Consider the following 20945-nt stretch of genomic DNA (forward strand, 5'->3'; position numbering starts at 1 on the left):
TCAACTCTCTCTGGACCAAGTACACTGATAAGACCAAGAACGAACACAAGAGGAGATGGGCAGACGCCAAGGCAGAAGTACATACAACAAAATAAAGAGCAATACAGCATCACCAGAAACTAGCCCTTCTCCAACAGCTAGACCTGAACATCACGGAATGGAAGAAGCAGAAGAAAACAACCTTATAAGTAACATCATGAAGAGGCTAGAGCCTTATATTGAAGAAATCAAAAATAAAGTGGAGGAACAGACAAACAAAAATGCGAAGAATACTATAAAAAAAAAAAAAAACTAGAGGAAAGGACAATTAAAGCAGAAGAAAACAATAAGTCCCTGAAAGAAAATAATGAAAAAGCAAGGGAGACAATCCAAGACCTGAAGAGGGAAATAGAAAAAATGAAGAAGACACTAGCAGAAGGAATGCTGGAAATAGAAAATCTGAGTAAACAAACAGGAACTTCAGAGGCAAGTATAACCAACAGAATGCAAGAGATGGAAGAGAGGATCTCTGGTGTTGAAGATATGGTAGAAGAAATAGATTCATCAGTCAAAGAAAACACTAAAACCAACAAAGTCATGACCCAAAATGTCCAAGAAATTTGGGACACCATGAAAAGACCAAACCTACGAATAATAGGGATAGAGGAAGGAGAAGAATAACAACTCAAAGGCACAGAAAATATATTTAACAAGATCATAGAAGAAAACTTTCCCAACTTAAAGAAGGAAATGCCTATGAAGATAGAAGAAGCCTATAGAACACCAAACAGACTGGACCCCCCAAAAAAGTCCCCTTGCCACATACTAATTATACAACAAAACGTACAGAATAAAGAAAGAATATTAAGGGGAGCAAAGGAAAAGGTCCAAGTGACTTATAAAGGCAAACCCATCAGAATAACACCCGATTCCTCAATGGAGACTTTGAAAGCCAGAAGGACCTGGACAGATATAATGCAGACACTAAGAGACCATGGATGCCAGCCTAGACTAATATACCCAGCAAAACTTTCAATCATCATAGATGGAGTGAACAAGAACTTCCAAGACAAAACCAGATTTAAAAAATACTTATCCACAAACCCAGCCCTACAGAAAGCACTAGAAGGAAAATTCCAACCAAAGGAAGGCAGATGAAAACACAGGCAATAGATAACACCACAGCAGTAAACCCCAAAGAAGAGAAGTACACACACACTACAACCAAAAAATAAAAATAACAACAGGAATGAACAATCACTGGTCATTAATATCCCTTAATATCAATGGACTTAATTGACCTATAAAAGACAGAGGCTAACAGAATGGATCTGAAAACAGGACCCATCTTTCTGCTGCATACAGGAAACACACCTCAAATTCAAAGACAGACACCTCCTAAGAATAAAAGGCTGGGAAAAGACTTTCCCATCAAATGGTCTTAAGAAGCAAGCTGGTGTAGCCTTCCTAATATCCAGAAAAATAGACTTCAAACTAAAATCAATCAAAAGAGATGATGAAGGACATTACATACTCATCAAAGGAAAGATCCACCTAGATGAAGTCTCAATTCTGAACATTTATGCCCCAAACACAAGGGCACCCACATTTGTAAAAAAAAAAAAACATTACTGAAGCTTAAATCACATATAAACCCATACACGTTAATAGTGGGAGACTTCAACACCCCACTTTCACCTCTGGACAGATCAGCCAAATTGAAACTTAACAGAGACATAATGGACTTAACTGATGTTATGGCTCAAAAGGACTTAATGGATATCTATAGAACATTCCACCCAAACAGAAAACAATATACCTTCTCAGCACCTCATGGAACCTTCTCTAAAATCGACCACATACTTGGCCACACAGCAAATCTCAACAGATACAAAACAATTGGAATAACATCCTGTGTTCTATCAGACCACCATGGTTTAAAGTTAGATTTCAACCACAGAAAAAACTACAGAAATCCTACAATCTCATGGAAACTGAATAATGCTCAACTGAATCACCAATGGGTTAAGGAAGAAATAAAGAAAGAAATTAAAGACTTCCTAGAGATCAATGAAAATGAATACACCACATACTCAAACTTATGGGATAGTATGAAAGCAGTGCTAAGAGGGAAATTCATAGCACTGAAAGCCCACATAAAGAAGCTGGAGAAATCTCACGTTAGTGACTTGACAGCACACCTGAAAGCCCTTGAACAGGAAAAGGCCAAGTCTCCCAGGAGGAACAGATGCGAGGAAATTATCAAATTGAAGCTGAAATCAATAAGATAGATATAAAGAGAACAATACAAAGGATTAATGAAACAAAGAGTTGGTTCTTTGAGAAGATCAACAAGATAGACAAACCCTTATCCAAACTAACCAAAAGACAGAGAGAGAGCATCCAAATTAACAAAATCAGAAATGAAAAGGGGGACATAACAACAGACAATGAGGAAATCCAGAGAATCATCAGGTCATACTTCAAAAACCCCTACTCCACAAAACTGGAAAATCTAAAAGAAATGGATAATTTTCTGGATAGGTCCCACATACCTAAGTTAAATCAAGACCAGATAAACCATTTAAATAGTCCAATAACCCCTAAGGAAATAGAATCAGTCATTAAAAGTCTCCCAACCAAAAAAAAGCCCTGGACCTGAAGGATTCACTGCAGAATTCTACCAGATCTTCAAAGAAGATTTAATACCAATACTCCTTAAATTGTTCCACACAATAGAAGCAGAAAGACTATTACCAAACTCCTTCTATGAGGCTAAAATTACCCTGATTCCTAAATGAAACAAAGATGCAACAAAGAAAGAGAACTACAGACCGATCTCACTCATGAACATTGATGCAAAAATACTCAATAAAATTCTGGCAAACAGACTCCAAGAACACTTCAAAACAATTATCCACCATGATCAAGTAGGCCTCATCCCAGGGATGCAAGGGTGGTTCAACATATGAAAGTCCGTCAATGTAATACAACATATAAACAAACTCAAAGAAAAAAAACAGATGATCATCTCACTAGATGCAGAAAAGGCATTTGACAAAATCCAACATTCCTTCGTGATAAAGGTCTTGGAGCGATCAGGAATACAGGGAACATACCTAAACATAATAAAGGCAATCTACAGCAAGCCAACAGCCAACATCAAATTAAATGGAGAGAAACTCAAAGCAATACCACTAAAATCAGGAATAAGGCAATGCTGTCCCCTTTCCCCCTACTTATTCAATATAGTACTTGAAGTTCTAGCCAGAGATATAAGACAACATAAGGGGTTAAGGGGATACAAATTGGAAAGGAAGAAGTCAAGCTCTCCCTATTTGCAGATGACATGTTCGTATACATGAGTGACCCCAAAAATTCAACCAAGGAACTGATACAGCTAATAAAACCTTCAGCAACATTGCAGTATACAACATCAACTCAAAAAAATCAGTAGCCCTTCTATATATAGTAGACAAACAGGCTGAGAAGAAAATCAGAGATACATCACCCTTTAAAATAGCCACAATTGATATAAAATACCTTGGGGTTACACTAACTAAGCATGTGAAGGACCTATATGACAAGAACTTTAAGTCCCTGAAAAATGAAATTGAAGAAGATGTCAGAAAATGCAAAGACCTCCCATGCTCATGGATAGGCAGGATTAACAGTAAAAATAGCGATCTTACCAAAAGCAATCTACAGATTCAATGCAATTCCCATCAAATTACCAACACAATTCTTCACAGATCTGGAAAGAATAATACTCAACTTCATATGGAAAAACAAAAAACCCAGGATAGCCAAAAGAATCCTGTACAATAAAACATCCTCTGAGGCATCACAATCCCCGACCTCAAGCTCTACTATGGAGCTACTGTAATAAAAACAACTTGGTACTGGCATAAAAACCAACATGTGGATCAATGGAATCGAAGGACACGGTCAACAAGTCAAAGCAACAGCCTACAGAATGGGAAAAGGTCTTCACCAACCCCACATCTGACAGAGGGCTGATATCCAGAATATATAAAGAACTCAAGAAATTAGACATCAAAATGACCAACAGTCCAATTAAGAAATGGGCTATAGAACTAAACAGAGAATTCTCCACAGAGGAAGTTCAAATGGCTGAAAGACATTTAAGGAATTGCTCAACATCCCTAATTATCCAGGAAATGCAAATGAAAACGACTCTGAGATACCACCTTACACCTGTCAGAATGGCTAAGATCAAAAGCACAGAAGACAGCTTATGCTGGAGAGGATGTGGAGCAAGGGGAACTCTCCTCCACTTCTGGTGGGAATGCAAGCTTATACAGCCACTTTGGAAATCAATATGGCGCTTCCTTAGAAAATTGGGAATCCATCTCCCCCAAGACCAGCTATAGCACTCTTGGGCATATAACCAAGGAATGCTCAATCATACCACAAGGGCATTTGCTCAGCTATGTTCATATCAGCATTGTTTGTAATAGCCAGAACCTGGAAACCACCTAGATGCCCTTCAACTGAAGAATGGATAAAGAAAATATGGTACATATACACAATGGAGTACTACTCAGCAGAGAAAAAAATGACATCATGAGGTTTGCAGGCAAATGGATGGATCTAGAAAAAAATCATCCTGAGTGAGGTAACCCAGACTCAGAAGGACAAACATGGTATGTACTTACTCATAGGAGGATACTGGATGTAAAACAAACATGGAAAGACCCAAGAATCACCCAATGACAGAGAAATGGATGAGATCTACATGAACAACCTGGACAACAGTGGGAGTAAATAAGGGCAAGATTTGAGGGAAAGAAAGCTTAGGGGAGCAGGAGATTGCAGCTGGGTTAAGAACAGAAAAGGAGAATGAGGAATAACAGACCATGATAAATGAAGACCACATGAGAACAGGAATAGACAGAGTGCTCAAGAGTTCCCCAGAAATCCACAATGATATATCCTCTGTAGTCTGCTGGCAATGGTCGAGAGAAAGCCTGATCTGACCTAGTCTGGTGATCAGATGACTAAACACCCTAACAGTCCTCTTGGAACTCTCATCCAATAACTGATGGAAGTGGATGCAGAGATCCTCAGCCAGGCCCCAGGTGGAGCTCCATGTGTCCAACTATCAGGAAAGAGGAGGGACTGCAAGAGCATGAATTTTTTAATCCAAGATTGCAAAAAGCACAGGGACAAATAGCCAAATGAATGGAAGCACATGAATTATGAACCAAAGGCTGTGGAGCCCCCCCAGCTGGATCAGGCCCTCTGGATAAGTGAGACAATTGAATAGCTTGATCTGTTTGGGAGGCACCCAGGCTGTGCGACTGGGCAGTGCATGAGCTGGCTGTTTGGAACCTTGAGCTTACACAGGGACACATGCTCAGCCTGGAAGGAGGGGACAGGACCTGCCTGTGCTGAATCCACCAGGTTTAAATGAATCCCCAGGGGAGTCTTGGCCCTGGATGAGATGGGAATGGAGGGGAGGGGATAGGGAGAAGGTGGGGGTGTTGGTGGGAGGGTGAGGACCGGGGAACCCATGGCTGATGTATAAAATTTAAAACACATAATAATAAAGAAAAAATTATTAATTCATTAAAATTGATAGAGTAAACAAGGCATACATTTTAAATAGCTTAATAAAGTCTAAAATCATTAAAGTACCCTAATGTATTATAATAATATTAATTTATTCAAATGCACAACTAAAGATAGAGATCCCTTTGGGCTCAGTGGTGGAGAACAGTCTTCAGAATGCTCCCAGGAATAAGTGCTGCCATTCTGTTCTCCGTTCTCCAGTGTCAAGCCACATAGTAAACTATCAAGTTGCTACAGTAGCTCACACAGAGACTCACTTCCACACTTCAGCTCTCACTCCTCCTTTTCTCTTTTCCTGCCCCAAGGATCCCCCAGAAAGCCTGGATGAGATTGATAATGGGCATATGACTGATACAAAATTTGGCATGTCTTCAAGTCACAGTACTATGATCTTTGTCATCCCCCACCTTGCTTTAAAAATAATTCCCTGCCTGGTGGTGGTGGTGGTGGTGGTGGTGGCGGCGGCGGCAGCAGCAGCAGCAGCAGCAGCAGCAGCAGCACATGCCTCTAACCCCAGCACTTGGGAGGCAGAGGCAGGTGGATCTCTGTGAGTTTGAGGCCAGCCTGGGCTACAGAGTGAGTTCCAGGAAAGGCACAAAGCTACACAGAGAAACCCTGTCTTGAAAAATCAAAAATAGTAATAATAAAATAATAATAATTTCCTTTTTCAATATTTAATATTTTGCTGTGGCCTGAGAAGCAGTGTATCAATGGCTTCAGCTGTTATAATCTAGTGCCTCCGCATTTGAGGTACATATACTTAAAGAATATACATTATCATTTAAAAACCATTTTTATACCCATGGTTGGCTACTAGGTTATTTTATCCTATTTCACAGATAAAAATATGAATGTTTATAAAGATGTAGCAGCCTAATTTATGTGGCTAAGCATGTGACAGTCATTGTGTGCCAATGCTTTAAGAGGCAATGTGCTTAGGATACAATAAGTAACAAAGGCATGAGAAATGTTTTCACTAAACAGTTTCACACTCCTAGGCAAAAGGGACATAAACATGTGAAGATGTGCAACTTAATCCATGTCAGGAGATGTGACTGACCCAGCTGGGTCAGGCAGAGCTCAACACCACAACTCTACTAGAACTTGGACTCCGGAGACAGTATTATAACTAAAGAAGTCACATTTTTGGCCCATGGCTGATTTTCTGCCATTTTAACCATGTTGCACAAGGAGAGATTTCCCCCCTCTAACCATATAGTAGGCCAACAGATGAAACCACAAGCAGTAACTCCAGCCAGAGGGGTGTGTGCTGGGGCACAACTCCAGCAGGGAGGAGGAGCACATTTGCTGCCTCTCATCCCAGGCTATGTGCATCCTGAGAGACTGACTCTAGGGGAGGCCAATGGCAGCTGTGTACAAAGCTTAACTCATGGCAGAACTAAGCCCCAGCATTAGTCACGAGGCCCAGAAAGATATTCAGGAAGCTCTCAGAATGAAAGCTTGCTGTTTAGTTGACTTTCTACCCCATTAGACTCACTGCCTGGATTGAGCCTAGCTTTCCTGGCATGACTGCAGCATGTCAGCTAGATATTTAGCTCTGCTGATGCTGTTTCATGGCCCAACTCAACTTTCCTGAAGCACCTGTCCCCAGATTCAAACTCAACATCCAGTTTCTGCTTGAAGAGGTCAGCACTAACTGCTATGCTGCCTGGACACCAGCAGTCAGAGGAGATCCAGATTTGAATAGAGGCTCTGTTAATTATTGGATGGTAGAAGATGAATTAGCTTAATTTTTCTAAACTTCTGCCTCCTCATCTCTAAACTAGGACTAATACCACCTATCTTCCAGAGCTGCTGAGAACATTCATTCATATTCTCACCAGGTGTTCACTGAATTAATGTCTTACTTAACACTACACATTCATATACAAATACTGAAGAATTTCAGTTATACATGTATTAGAGAACAACTACCATCTTCCACATATATGTGTACAATGAGAATAGAAATATAGTCATGATTCTGGGGATATGACATTTATTGTTAATTCTGATCTGGAAAGAAAGAGCCAGCAAAAGTCCCAAAAGTGGAGTGAGGGCTGAGACTAAGCAAGGCACAAAGGGGCTGTCCCAGTTACGTTTGCAGTCTTAGCAATTGATGCTAACACTATGTTGTTAGGTTTTCTCTGGTGACTTTGCTACTGGCTCTCTTGGTCACCTTAGATAGCTATAGCCCAAAGGAGACAATGATTATAATTTGTGATCATTTGATAGCTAAGCATCCCTGGTTTCCATGTGTTACCTGTGGTGCCAGAAAATACAGGACTCTGTTCTAATACAGTAATTCCCTATGGGACTGTGCTCACAGTAGCCCAAGAAGATGCTGGCAAAGCAAATAGCCTGCCGCTCACACATTTATAAGGCAAAGACAGAGGGAGAGTCAGAGCAATGGCCCTCAATTTGAAGCAAACTTCACCTGGAGCCAGGGGTGGAGGACAGCAGAGTCTGCAGCAATTGAAGGATCTTACACCCAAGTTCTCCCAGTAAAAGTAAACAAGGATAAATGGCCAGGTACTTCCTTGTAAAGCTCCACATGCTCTAGCTGCTCTTATAAAGAACAAGAGGCCATGCATATGACATTAACTCCTAGTTTAGCAGAGATTCTCTTCAGACGGATACAGCAGCCAACAATCAGTCAAAATAAAACAATATAAGAATGATTATCTAGCAATATTTTTATCTCTTTCTCATTTATTTCTCTCTTTCCTTCTTTCTTTCTTTCCTTCCTTCCTTCCTTCCTTCCTTCCTTCCTTCTTTCTTTCTTTCTTTCTTTCTTTCTTTCTTTCTTTCTTTCTTTCTTTCTTTCTTTTTCTGGATATCCTGGAATTCATTTTGCAGACCAGGCTGGCCTCAAACTCACAGAGATCTGCCTGCTTCTGCCTCTCAATGCTGGGATTAAGGGTATGTGCCACCACTGCCAGGCTCTATCTCTATATCTAAGGGACCTCATGTAGCCTAGGCTAGCCTCCAACTTCCTATGTGACTTCAGATGACCTTGAAGAATTAGAATGTTTGCCCTGTCTCCACCACCTAATTAGAAGTGTATGCTATCACACTAATCTTATAAAATGTTTGGGATCAATTCCAGGTTTGCATTCTAGAGCAGCATTCTATCAACTTACCTACGTCCTCACGCAAGAAAGTCTCTCATAAATACACACACACACACACACACACACACACACACACACACTCACACACATATATAATATATATATATATTACATATATATATGTATATATATATATATATATATATATATATAAAGAGAGAGAGAGAGAGAATCATCTTGAAATAAATCTTTAAAAAGAAAAATAAGTCATCAATTAAAGTATTCTTATTATTTGGTTTTGATCACATTAATGACATACATGCTACAGCTTTTAGGCAGGCTCATATTTTGGCATTCAGTGACTAGAGTAGTGTTCATCTGCTTCTTTTCCTTGATCTCAGCCTTCAGAAATCCAGAGTTTGTGGTAATCTAGTCTCTGACCACTTGACATAGGACTCCCTCTCCCACCTCATAATGATTTAGTAAATGTTTTCAGAATTGATTGAATATTTGATAAAACTCTTAAGCCAAGATGCATGTGATAAAAATCACAGAGGCACATCCTCTGGACATACAAATCACTTCAGTAGTTGCACTCTCTCAAAGATGGCTTTGCAAAGCACTCCAGGAGAAGAGCATGTCTTAAAGGGTGTTTAAAGGATCAGCAGATCTCAAACTTTCAGCTGATGAAGGAAGTTAGCTACAGACTTCATTAATTTCAGGAAAGTAGCTTCCCCTAGAGACAGTCCTGAGGGAAGGCACTTCTCTCTCTCATTGTCCTCATCATCTCCTGGCTATTGGGTTGGTGCTCTGATGTGGTGCTGTGATAATGGTGCAGATGCTACTGCTGGGATGTTATAGCAGGAGCTGCATAGAGCATAAGCACACTGCATGCATGACTCAGTGACATCTGCAGCTTCACCTCACTGAAGAGCAGGAAACTGGAAGCCAACTCATCCAGAGAGATAGCCGTGACAAAGATGAGCAATGGAGCTAGAGAGCTTCTGAATGTATTGCTCTGTAGCATGAATCTTAAAAGGTATTGGGGTGAATGCTGAAAGATCAGAGAGACAGAACAAGCCACAGCTACCTCACCTTGCTAGTTCCTCAGCTGGTCTTTTTTCCTCAGACTGCAAGCTTCTGTTTCCTCATCCCAATGGCTCTCAGCTGAACTACTGCTTGACAGCCTGAATGCTTAACCAGCTCTGGTTTCTGGTTTTCACGCCTTATATATCTTTCTGTTTTCTGCCAACACTACCTGGGAGTAAAGGCTCTCAGGGATTAAAGGTGTGAGTCACCATGCCTGGCTGTTTCCAATGTGGCCTTGAACTCACAGAGATCCGCCTGGCTCTGCCTCCCGAGTGCTGGGATTAAAGGCGTGTGCTACCACTGCCTATCCTCATATTTAATATTGTGGCAGTCCTGTTCTCTGTCCCCAGATAAGCTTATTAGCATATACAATATTTTGGGGAACACAATACCACCACATTGCTCCCTTGAGAACATCTCAGAGCTCAACCAGTGGAAGATTCTAGATCATTTCTTCTCAGTTCTGTAGCAACAAGACAGTTTGGGGCATATCAGAGATTCAGGAGACCAGGAAATTGCAGAGCCCTCACAAAATGTGTCTATAACAGATATGGCCACAGTGACAAACCCCAGTACCAAGGCAGGTAGGGAAATGAAACTGGTCTGTACATGTAGCATATGCAATCATTTTAAAATAAAGTATTTAAGAGGATGCATGCAGATGTTGCCCAGTTGATAGAGTGCTCACTTATTCCTGGGTTCAATCTCAGGCATCAAATTATATTACTTATTTAATTAATCGATTGGTTAAAGGTTATTAATATGAGGCGTGAAAGTGTACAATAAGGCACTGGGAATTTAGCACATATGTTCATAGGTTTAAAATATTTTTGGTCTATTTTCTCATTTAGATTTGGGGACCATTATTACTGTTGAATTTTAAATTTTGTTTAATCTTTATTCTACTAAAGTTTTATTAATCTTTTTAAAGTTTGGATTTTGAATAAGTCAAATTCAATCACTAAGGAAATTGAAATAATACCCAGAAGTAATCATATCTTACTACTTCTGATTTTCATTACATGCAGAATGGTTTGTCATGATTCAGTGCAAGCTACAGAGCATAAGTCAATTCAGATTCCACAGAGGCCATGGATGAGCTTCTTCATGATCAGACATGTATGGTACTAAAACAAACATACATGAGAGGAAACTCTAACTGGCCATTTACAGGGTGAATTTACCCACTGTGTATTACTGTGTGTCTTTTACATAAATCTGAGATTAAATCAAGCAGAGGGTAGAATCTGTTTTTATCCTCATTGAGACAGAATTTATGTTTATAGAGAAAACGTCTTCAAATTGTCTTTGTCTCATGATTAATCTGACTCCACTGACCTATATAATACTTTGTGTACTTAGAACATCACTGTAAATGGTACACAATTCCATCATTGAAGAAAGTCTGTCCCCGTGATCTGGACTCTGAGGAGATTCAAACAATTCAATCTGTCCAGAAAACCTCACATGTGTGCAAACTGATAGAACAATGCAAGAGTAGGTTACACAGGGAAGAGAGTAATTTGGAGGCACTAGCAAAATATGAAGCAGATGACAGGAGGTTTGGGTGACATTAACAGCAGGAGGTCACAGCCAAGGGTCTAATCAGGAAGAGGCAGGAACAGGGAGAGATGTGACCTGTTTCTACAACATGAAGCCATGTCAGCTCACTTGAATGAGGGCCTTAGGTGCTGTGTCTGGAGAGAGACACTCAGCAAGTCAGTAGTATCAAGCAGAAGTCAGTCCTAAAATGGGACAGATGTATTGATGGCTCCCAAATGCTGTCTGCATTACTGTACTTCTCTCTCTAGGTTAAAGGAAGTCATTTCTGCCTTGGTTGTCCATGGCAACAGCTATACAGCATTGATTTTTTTTATTTGAATTCTATCATAGTTGTAGTATGATTTCAGAGGAGTTACCCATGAATGCCATCCGAAGTGTCTTAGGTCCCTATAAACTAGCCAGCTTACACAGGAGCAATCAGCCCAACTTTTGGTCCAATATCTAAATCTGCTTCCTTTTTCTTCTTCCTGGGCTTTGACGGATAAGAAGCATTTGCACTGCTGAATTAATTTGTACACTAGTAATAATTCACATGAAGACCATGGTCTGGCTTGTCATGCAGCAGGCTAATCCATCAGCGCAAAGGACAGCTATCAAGAATTCAAATCCACCAGAGTAAGAGAACTGTTACAGAACAGAATTAACACCATGTTGCTGAGGTCCATGTAGATGTAATTATACTGTAGCCTACAGGTTTCCATGGCAACTCTGCCTAAGCTGAACTTAAAACTGATGTTCAAGACCCATACTTATTAGAGTGTATTCTGTTTTCTAGGCTCTTCAATGGCCAACAAGGAATTATCATTCAGAATTTTAGCACAAGATCCATCCTCACAGTGACCAATGTGACACAGGAGCACTTCGGCAACTATACTTGTGTGGCTGCAAATAAATTGGGCACAACCAACGCAAGCCTGCCCCTCAACCGTAAGTAATCAAGTCACAAAGCACACAAAGCATACTTCAGGACTTCGAAGCTGCTCTGCACGAGCAGAAATGAAGCCCCCGCAGGGAGTATGCTCACCTTAGGACTTATCCTAATGTAACAAGTACATTAGAAACAGGAAGTTTGTTCTGATATTATCTGGATGTTTGAGAACCTTATAATACCTGTAACCTTAAATATGTAAAAATCTCTTAGAGTTGGGGGGGGGAGGGTTGTTACAGAAATGGCTGAAACACATCTTCTGATTGAAGATGATTAATGGAGCTTTGTCTTTCCTTTTTTTGTTTGTTTGGTTTGGTTTTTTTTGTGTTGTTTTTTTGTTTGTTTGTTTGTTGTTGTTGTTGTTGTTGTTGTTTTTGGTTTTTCGAGACAGGGTTTCTCTGTGTAGTTTCGTTGGGCCTTTCCTGGAACTCGCTTTGTAGACCAGGCTGGCCTCAAACTCACAGAGATCCGCCTGTCTCTGCCTCCTGAGTGCTGAGATTAAAGGCGTGCGCCACCACCACCCCGGTGTTTTTTATTTTTTAAAGTTCTTTCTTGAAGCATGGAATAACCATGACTTGGGTTTACTCTTGGTTGTTCTTAGACACTCATCTTGGAGTCACCTAAAGTTCAGATGCTATAAATGAAATGAAATAGTGAATTAGCAAACATGGAGGAAGTATTCTATCTACCCACATAGCATGTTTTCTCAAACTTGTATCTAGAAATACTGTGTAAACATTGAGATAAATGTTACATTGTCAATGCATCCAAACACAATGGGTTGTCTCTTGGTGAGTTTAAGCCAAGCAGGACCAATCAGTCAAATAGGGAGGAAAATGGATTTACTGCTGCAGATAGTGTGTGGGTTCATTCACAAAGCGGCAGCATCGCCTATCTAACAAAGGAAGTGTGGGGTTGTTATTTAAAGAGCCTTTATTTTATGTATATGGGTAAGAATTTGAGGGTCACCATGTCTAAGCAGAATACTTTTGAGCATGTTCAGCTTGAGGTCATAGATTTTAAAGGAAACGTGGTAGGCTCATGGGGATGTGCTTAGCTCAGGGTCATGGGCTTCTGATCTAAAGACTGAAAAGGTAGACATGAGCACCTTTGGGCATGATCCATTTTCTCCAAAAGTTTAGCAGATGAAAGGAAGGGATACTTTGAAACTATATTAGTGTATCTGCCCTCAAGGTGTCTGCCTGTCTTCAGAGCTCACACTAATGCATCTCAGGGACTAGAAGTGAATGACCAGCAGCCCTGGGGACCTGCAGGAGGAGAAATGTACACTAATGTTCTTCTCAAAACTTATGATTAGTTCCTTTTGGAAGCTGAGTGACTTACAAATTGCTACAGCCATAAAATACCACTCATTTTAAAATTGGGTCTTTTTCAAAATATTCAGAGAAGAATTCAGATCCACTGTTTCCTCAGTTCCACAAGGTTGCCTGAATTCTTCTCCTTCCAAAGTTAAAATTCTTACTGTAACATGGCTCACATACTCCTGTTAGCCTGTGATGACAACTCACCCTGGGAAATGTAGATGCTGTGCCATTCACCACAGGCAGGGGCATTTCCCCTTTGTAGAAACCAAAAGGGGATGAAGATGTTACATCTCACTTCGAACTACACTTCACTGTGTTTATGTTATGATTTATGAGCTTTAAATTGAGTTTATGTCAACCCTTTCATTATTTTAGCTTAATATTTCCTAGTATTTCTTACCACTGATTTTGAAAGGAAAACATTCTCTGCCATGTAAGGGCCTTCTGTGAAATCCTTCCTAAGTTTTTCTCCATATTTTATATGGCATCATGATGAGTAACAAACACCACTGAAAATATCAAGAGCAGTGTGATTCTAATTTAATGTGAATATTCACAGTTCTGTAGCATACTGTAAATATTTTATATGACTTAAATATTCAGAAATCTGGAAGAATAAATGAATTTATAAAAAGCAAAGAAAATTTGAGGGTTAATAACATGTTAACCAGCTAGAAAACTTGTAAATCACAGCCTGTGTTCAAAAATGAAGTAATAATAGCCTGACAAATTAGAAACAAATGTCACTTATTTAAATGTATGTGATTTTAAAATGTACTTCAAGATGTGGAAACGAGACTAGACTCAATCTCTCTCTTCTCTCTCTCTCTCTCTCTCTCTCTCTCTCTCTCTCTCTCTCTCACACACACACACACACACACACACACACACACACACACACACACACAGAGAGAGAGAGAGAGAGAGAGAGAGAGAGAGAGAGAGTCTCTTGCTCACTTACTCTTAACTATTAACACAGTTTCCACAATTTGTTAATAAAGACAGAAAGGACAGACTTTTCTACACCTGTGAACTGGTCCTAGATATTTGATGATGTGTCTATATATGTAGAACTCTTCCCTACAATTTCCAAAGCTCTTTTACACTAAGTATTTTTATTCTGTACTGTAATTATTGCTTTTGTTTTAACTTTTATTTCATTTTTGTGGTGAGAGAGATCAAATCCATGATTCTTGCATACTAGAAAGCAACACTTCCAACCTCTATGCTTGTTTTTCCCACGTTTTGTAACTTTCTATTGAGTCTTGTGGCCTTTCAAACTGCATCATTGACTCTTCAATCACTTTAGCTGCCATATCATCAAGCACAGTGCCTACTATTAATAGATAATTAGTAAATTTTTAACAAATAAAGAAATTAAACACTGAGCAGGTAAATGAATGGGCTGATGAGTAAATGAAGGGTGAGCTGTTTTGTAGCTGTGAATCTTCCTCATTAGCCTCTGGAGACACCAGGCGATGCCCCAGGTATCAGAAATGACATTTACTGTTACTTTACCCTAGGCCAGATTCTATTCTAAGTTCTTACAGGAATTTGTCCATTTAATCCTCACACAACTCAAAGGTAGGGTTCTCCAATCCCCGCTTTGCAGATAAGGAAACTTAGAAAGAGAATGTTAGGTGGCAAAGACCATCAGATTCAGCCATCATGAAGCTAAAGCTCAAGTTTCTGCTGTCTGACTCTCAGGTTCAAGCTCTGAGCCACTCTACCTCACCACCTAAATCTAAGAGCATAAAACCAGCCACAGAATGAAAGATTATCATGGTCACTTGGAACATAGTTTAGAAATAATCTCTGTGTATAACTGTCACCCTTATAGGTTTGATCAGCTACTGTCTGTAGTCTTTAGGATAAATCTTGCCACTGTTTCAGTCTACTTTTGGTTTGCAAAATCTCCCATTTTCCAGATGATCAAAGAGATACAGGGCAATCTGTAAGTTCAGGGTGAGCCGAAGATAAGACTATATAAAAGGAAAGCCAGTGCACTGGGTTATGAACATGTGTAAGGAAGGGAGAGGAGGGAGAAACAGAACATGTGGGAATGTGTGTGTGTCTGTTTTACATCATGGGAGTCAAACAGATCTTATTTGAAGTGAAGTTTTACTACACATCATCTATGTGTGTCTTTATGAAAGTTACATGGGTTTCAAATCCTTAGTTAACGCATTAGTAAACTGAGAGCAATCATAGTTCCCACCTCACAAGGTAGGAACTTGATAATGCCTTTAATACACCTGACTCTGGAACAAAGGAGGTATTCAGTAAATGTAGTCATTGTTACCATATCATTACATATATAAATCTTAGTTCAATGCATCTGAAAGAACACTATGGTATACTGGGGATAAATGACTTTATCTGATGGCTGTCTATCTACTGCTTGCCTGAGGGCTTCTCTGGAAATCAATCCACTTGCATGAAAGATGAAGGAAAGCAGGCTTGAAATAATCTCCTAAATCTAACTCATAAGCTTGCCTCATACCTTTCTTAATGCAGTGACCAGGATTTGTGGATGTTAATTTCTCATTAAATGACCTGTCCACAGCAAAATGATTCAGGCATCTGGGGTCTTCCAAGTATGAAGATGGAACAAACACACAGTTCCACGTGTCACTCTTGTGGCTGATTCAGTAGTGGCATATCGGTGAAATTATTAAGGCCACTCCACATAGTTAAAAGGGAGGTTTATTCTGTGGGGTAACTTAAAAATGAAGGGATAGGTAGGTTGTCGGGTCTGGCAAAGGTATGGCACAGTCCGGCTGTGTTCTCTGGAGAACTCTGCTCGGTCTACCTCCAGCATCCAGGGTCCTGGAACCAAGAGAAGCCTCTCCTCTTGACCCTGGATCTTCAGCGTCCTCTCTCAGCCCCACCTTGTAGGCATGACCATTACTGAAACCTCAATTGGGGTTGGAACTTCCAGGCCAAGGCTGGAATGGCTACCCACTACAGTGGCACCCACTTTTCAAATATCTATGTTGATAGCCTGCAGTATTCAAAGCCATAGGCCACGTATTGGAGAAAGCAGAGTAAGTAGATAGATAATGTCCCCTCAAGGAGCTCAGAAAAGTGAGAGTAAAGAACCAGGAGGATAAATGAGTCCATTGCAGAATAGTCAATGATGCTGTTCTGGAGCAGAGAAGGGGCTCCTAATTCAGGTTCAAGGGCCCTGATGGGGCTGTCCCTCTAGAAAAATCTGAAATCACTATGTGAATTTTAAGCAACCAATATGCATCTCAATACACCACCTGAGCTATCATTTTCTCATTCTCTGAGGTAGAATTTTCAAAAGTTCAACTCAATGATAATCATGAGCATAGAGTACAATGGCCCAAATGACCAGAAGCCAGACAGGAGTCTGTATTCCCAGAGATTGGGGCAAAATTGGTTGGTCTTGGGTAGGAGGCAATGATGAAAGATGAATAGAAAGTCATATAGAACAGCTCATGTGATGGCAGGGAAGAATGGAACAACCAGACCCACTAGAGGACATGCTGTCCTTTCCTAGGGCTACAGTAAAGGGTAAGAAAAGTGAGATTGTGAAGAAAGTTTGGATTAATTGACAAGTATTGGGACAGGCTTGAATAGGTGTTTCAACTTTATGCTTGGAGTCATTGAATGGCTTTAAGGAAGTAATTATATGAGCAGATATGGATTCTGAAAGACTTTGTTAGACTGTGCGGGTTCTAAAGACACACACAAACTTTAAATACCCTGGGTAAAGAAAAATAATGCAAAAAAGTAGCCAAGATGAAAACTGAGAGGTGTGAAGTAGTGTCCAAATCTGCAAAGAATAGGAAAGGGTAGGGAGCAGATGACTCCTGGTGGTTAGTGTGGTTGACATTAACCAGAAGAGGAGCATTGACAGAGAACTGTCACTTTTAGTTAGCACTTGGAAAGATGAGTAGTTCATTTTCAGACATTTTAATTTGAGACAACATACTGTAGACAGTTGGACATAGAGTTTAGGAAAGACACACCCTGGAAGATATCAGGACAGGATGAAGATTGAGCAATGAGGACAGATCAGATATCTCACAAAAACAGGAACAGTGAAACACATGAAGGAAAGATATCCAGAGGAAGGCTGATGCTGAGCCATTGTTGTTGGTGATTTCTCTAGAATTTCTGTGGCAAGTTTCAATAGACTGAGGTTAAATAGACATGAAGGGGTTAAGATATGGGTAAAAACCTCACTTCCTGGAGATTAGGCTGTATAAAGGAGAATCAGAGCTGTCATTCTGGATGCTTCCACAGAGCACCTGGTCTGCTTAGGCTAACAGGCTAGTGTCTGTGTACCTGTCAGTCGCTCCCTTACCTGCCAAGCTGTTGCCCTGACCTCAGTGAGTTTTCTAACCAGACATCAATGCAATTTTCTGCAGACCACTCCCATCTACTTGAAGCTTGCTTCTTCCTCCTATTTGGGCTAGGAAAGAAACGAAGAAGGGCTTTGATTTCTACATTTGGCCACCTTAGAACCCTTTCTCTTAAGGCTTTTGGTTGCAGTTATAAAAGGAACTATAATTTTAAGCAGAGATTTTTAGTAATTTTTTCAATAAAATTATTTTAAATTGCTACAAGAGTATTCCTTGTCAAGTGAGAGGAAAAATAGATGGTAGAAAGACAGTGAAAAGCAGGAGAGAAAAATGGGGAGAGAGAGAGAGCTCTGCAGCCCTGTGTAGCTCAGGGCTTAGGAAAGATTCTTAACACTATTCTTAAAGGATAACAGTGTGACAACTATCAATAATAGAATTCCTTATTAAGTACAAACTCTGGGACTCAAAATTGCATATTTTATTGTTGGTTTTCACCTGTGTTATGAGAAACACAGGAATTACTCTGTGTCTGTTCCTTGAAGGAAGGAAACTGAGTGATCTCACCCTGCCATCTATGGGTCCTATTCCTCAAGTGCTGGCTGCATGTTAGAAGGGACTCCATCTCCATAATCCTGTCTTTGAGAACCAAAAACTGCACATTGCAAGAACTTTGCTCCTTTCTTTCTAACCAAAACCATATGTTGACTTCAGGATGCATGTTTCCAAATGTTTATCATCTGTAGAGAAGTTGAAGAAGGAATCAATTGGAACAAAAGAAAGCTGCAGAAGCAAGTGTGCTTATAATCCATATAGCTTTATATTAATGCAGATTTCCCTGAGACCCAGTGTGTGAACATGCATGGGGCAAATACAGCCTGAAAAGTAACAGAGAAACTGTTTACAGTTACAGACTACATAGGGACATCCCTGTGATATATGGATGCCAACCCACCCTATAAGTATTATCCCAAGTATCCTGTGGATCTTTTGCTGCAAGATAAATCCTGGCAATGTTATGGGGCCTTCTTACCTATGTTCCTATATCTAATCAAAGACACACAGTGTTCTCTTCAGCATTATACATTAAGACCTCAAATGACTCAACAAAACTCTTCCCTGCCTTGACTACTCTGCTGGAGACCAAAATGAATTTCCAATATTAAATGCTTTCACAAGAATTACTTTTTCACTCTCCAGAAAACCTCTAAGAGATTATTTATCCTCAGCCTATATAATTTGATGGAAAATGTCTTCATTTGAAATGAAAAGCTCAATTGGTAGCTTCTCCATAGAAGTAATAAAGGTGAAAGGAGACAGTGTGACAACTAGGTCCAGACGGATGCTGGTAGTTGCCCCTATTTCCTGGTTTGATACATCAGATTATTCTTTACTGAAAAATAATGCTTCAGCTCTCTACTTGCTTAAAATGTCCCCAAATGCCAATAAGCCACTGTGGGCTCCCATTGCTTTAGCCTGATATAGGTGGTTGGTCCCACCTGGAAGACAATGACAATACCACCAGTTTAAAAGTTTTATATTCTAGATCAAAACTGATCTTTGCTTCTATAACTTGAAAGAGGTAGGATTTCATCTTTGCTGAAAGATTATCATCAGTCTACCCTTGGAGAATACTGAGGACACACAGAGATATATGACCCCAAAGGCCTTTATCCTTGTGGCTTTGAGATGTTAAGAGGAAGGCTTTCCTAGGTGTTCTCAAAGTAAGTGTTGACAAGAATTAGTTTGGCCTTCATTACTCCCACTGTCGTCCATGTTGTTCATGTAGATCTCATCCATTTCTCTGTCACTGGGTGATTCCTGTGTCTTTCCTAGAGTCCTGTTTTCTAGGTAGCCTCCCTGGAGTTGTGTAGCAGTCTAGTCATCTTTGTTTTACATCTAGTATCCTACTATGAGTGAGTACATACCATGTTTGTCTTTCTGAGTCTGGGTTACCTCACTCAGGATGATTTTTTTCTAGATCCATCCATTTGCCTGCAAACCTCATGATGTCATTGTTTTTCTCTGCTGAGTAGTACTCCATTGTGTATATGTACCATATTTTCTTTATCCATTCTTCAGTTGAAGGGCATCTAGGTTGTTTCCAGGTTCTGGCTATTACAAACAATGCTGATATGAACATAGCTGAGCAAATGCCCTTGTGGTATGATTGAGCATTCCTTGGGTATATGCCCAAGAGTGCTACAGCTGGGTCTTGGGGGAGATGGATTCCCAATTTTCTAAGGAAGCGCCATATTGATTTCCAAAGTGGATGTACAAGCTTAGGGGAGCAGGAGATCCCAGCTGGATCAAGAACAGAAGAGAACAAGGAATAACAGACCATGATAAATGATGATCACATGAGAACAGGGAGAGGCAGAGTGCTGGAGAGGTCCCAGAAATCCACAATGATACATCCTCTGTAGACTGCTGGCAATGGTTCAGAGAAAGCCTGATCTGACCTAGTCTGGTGATCAGATGGCCAAACACCCTACCAGTCATGCTAGAACTCTCATCCAGTAATTAATGGAAGTGGATGCAGAGATCTTCAGCCAGGCCCCAAGTGGAGCTCCAGGTGTCCAATTGTTGAGAAAGAGGAGGGACTGCAAGAGCATGAATTGTTGAGACCAAGATTGGAAAAGCACAGGGACAAACAGCCAAACGAATGGAAGCACATGAATTATGAACCAAAAGCTGTGGAGCCACCAGCTGGATCAGGCCCTCTGGATAAGTGAGACAATTGAATAGCTTGATCTGTTTGGGAGGCACCCAGGCTGTGGGACCAGGACCTGTCCTTAGTTCATGAGCTGGCTGTTTGGAACCTTGAGCTTACACAGGGACACTTTGCTCAGTCTGGAAGGAGGGGACTGGAGCTGCCTATACTGAATCCACCAGGTTTAAGTGAATCCTCATGGGAGTCTTGGCCCTGGAGGAGATGGGAATGGAGGGGAGGGGCCGGGGGAAGGCGGAGGCGGGGGGGGGGGGGGGCGGGAGGGGGGAGGACAAGGGAACCCATGGCTGAAGTGTAAAATTAAAACACAAATATAATAAATAACAACAA

At 40.4% G+C, this 20945-nt stretch overlaps 1 protein-coding gene across 2 annotated transcripts in view; it reads left to right on the forward strand.

Annotated features, from left to right (window-relative positions):
- Window positions 1-20945, forward strand: part of Negr1 (neuronal growth regulator 1) — a 771161-nt gene that overhangs the window by 605577 nt on the left and 144639 nt on the right. For both annotated transcript variants that reach the window (XM_036190724.1, XM_036190722.1), the window contains exon 6: window positions 12076-12227. In XM_036190724.1, coding sequence (XP_036046617.1) covers window positions 12076-12227 — 152 coding nt within the window. The remainder of the gene's footprint in view (window positions 1-12075; window positions 12228-20945) is intronic.

The sequence above is a fragment of the Onychomys torridus genome, chromosome 6 (assembly GCF_903995425.1).
Source record: "Onychomys torridus chromosome 6, mOncTor1.1, whole genome shotgun sequence".
NCBI classification, from domain to species: Eukaryota; Metazoa; Chordata; class Mammalia; order Rodentia; family Cricetidae; genus Onychomys; species Onychomys torridus.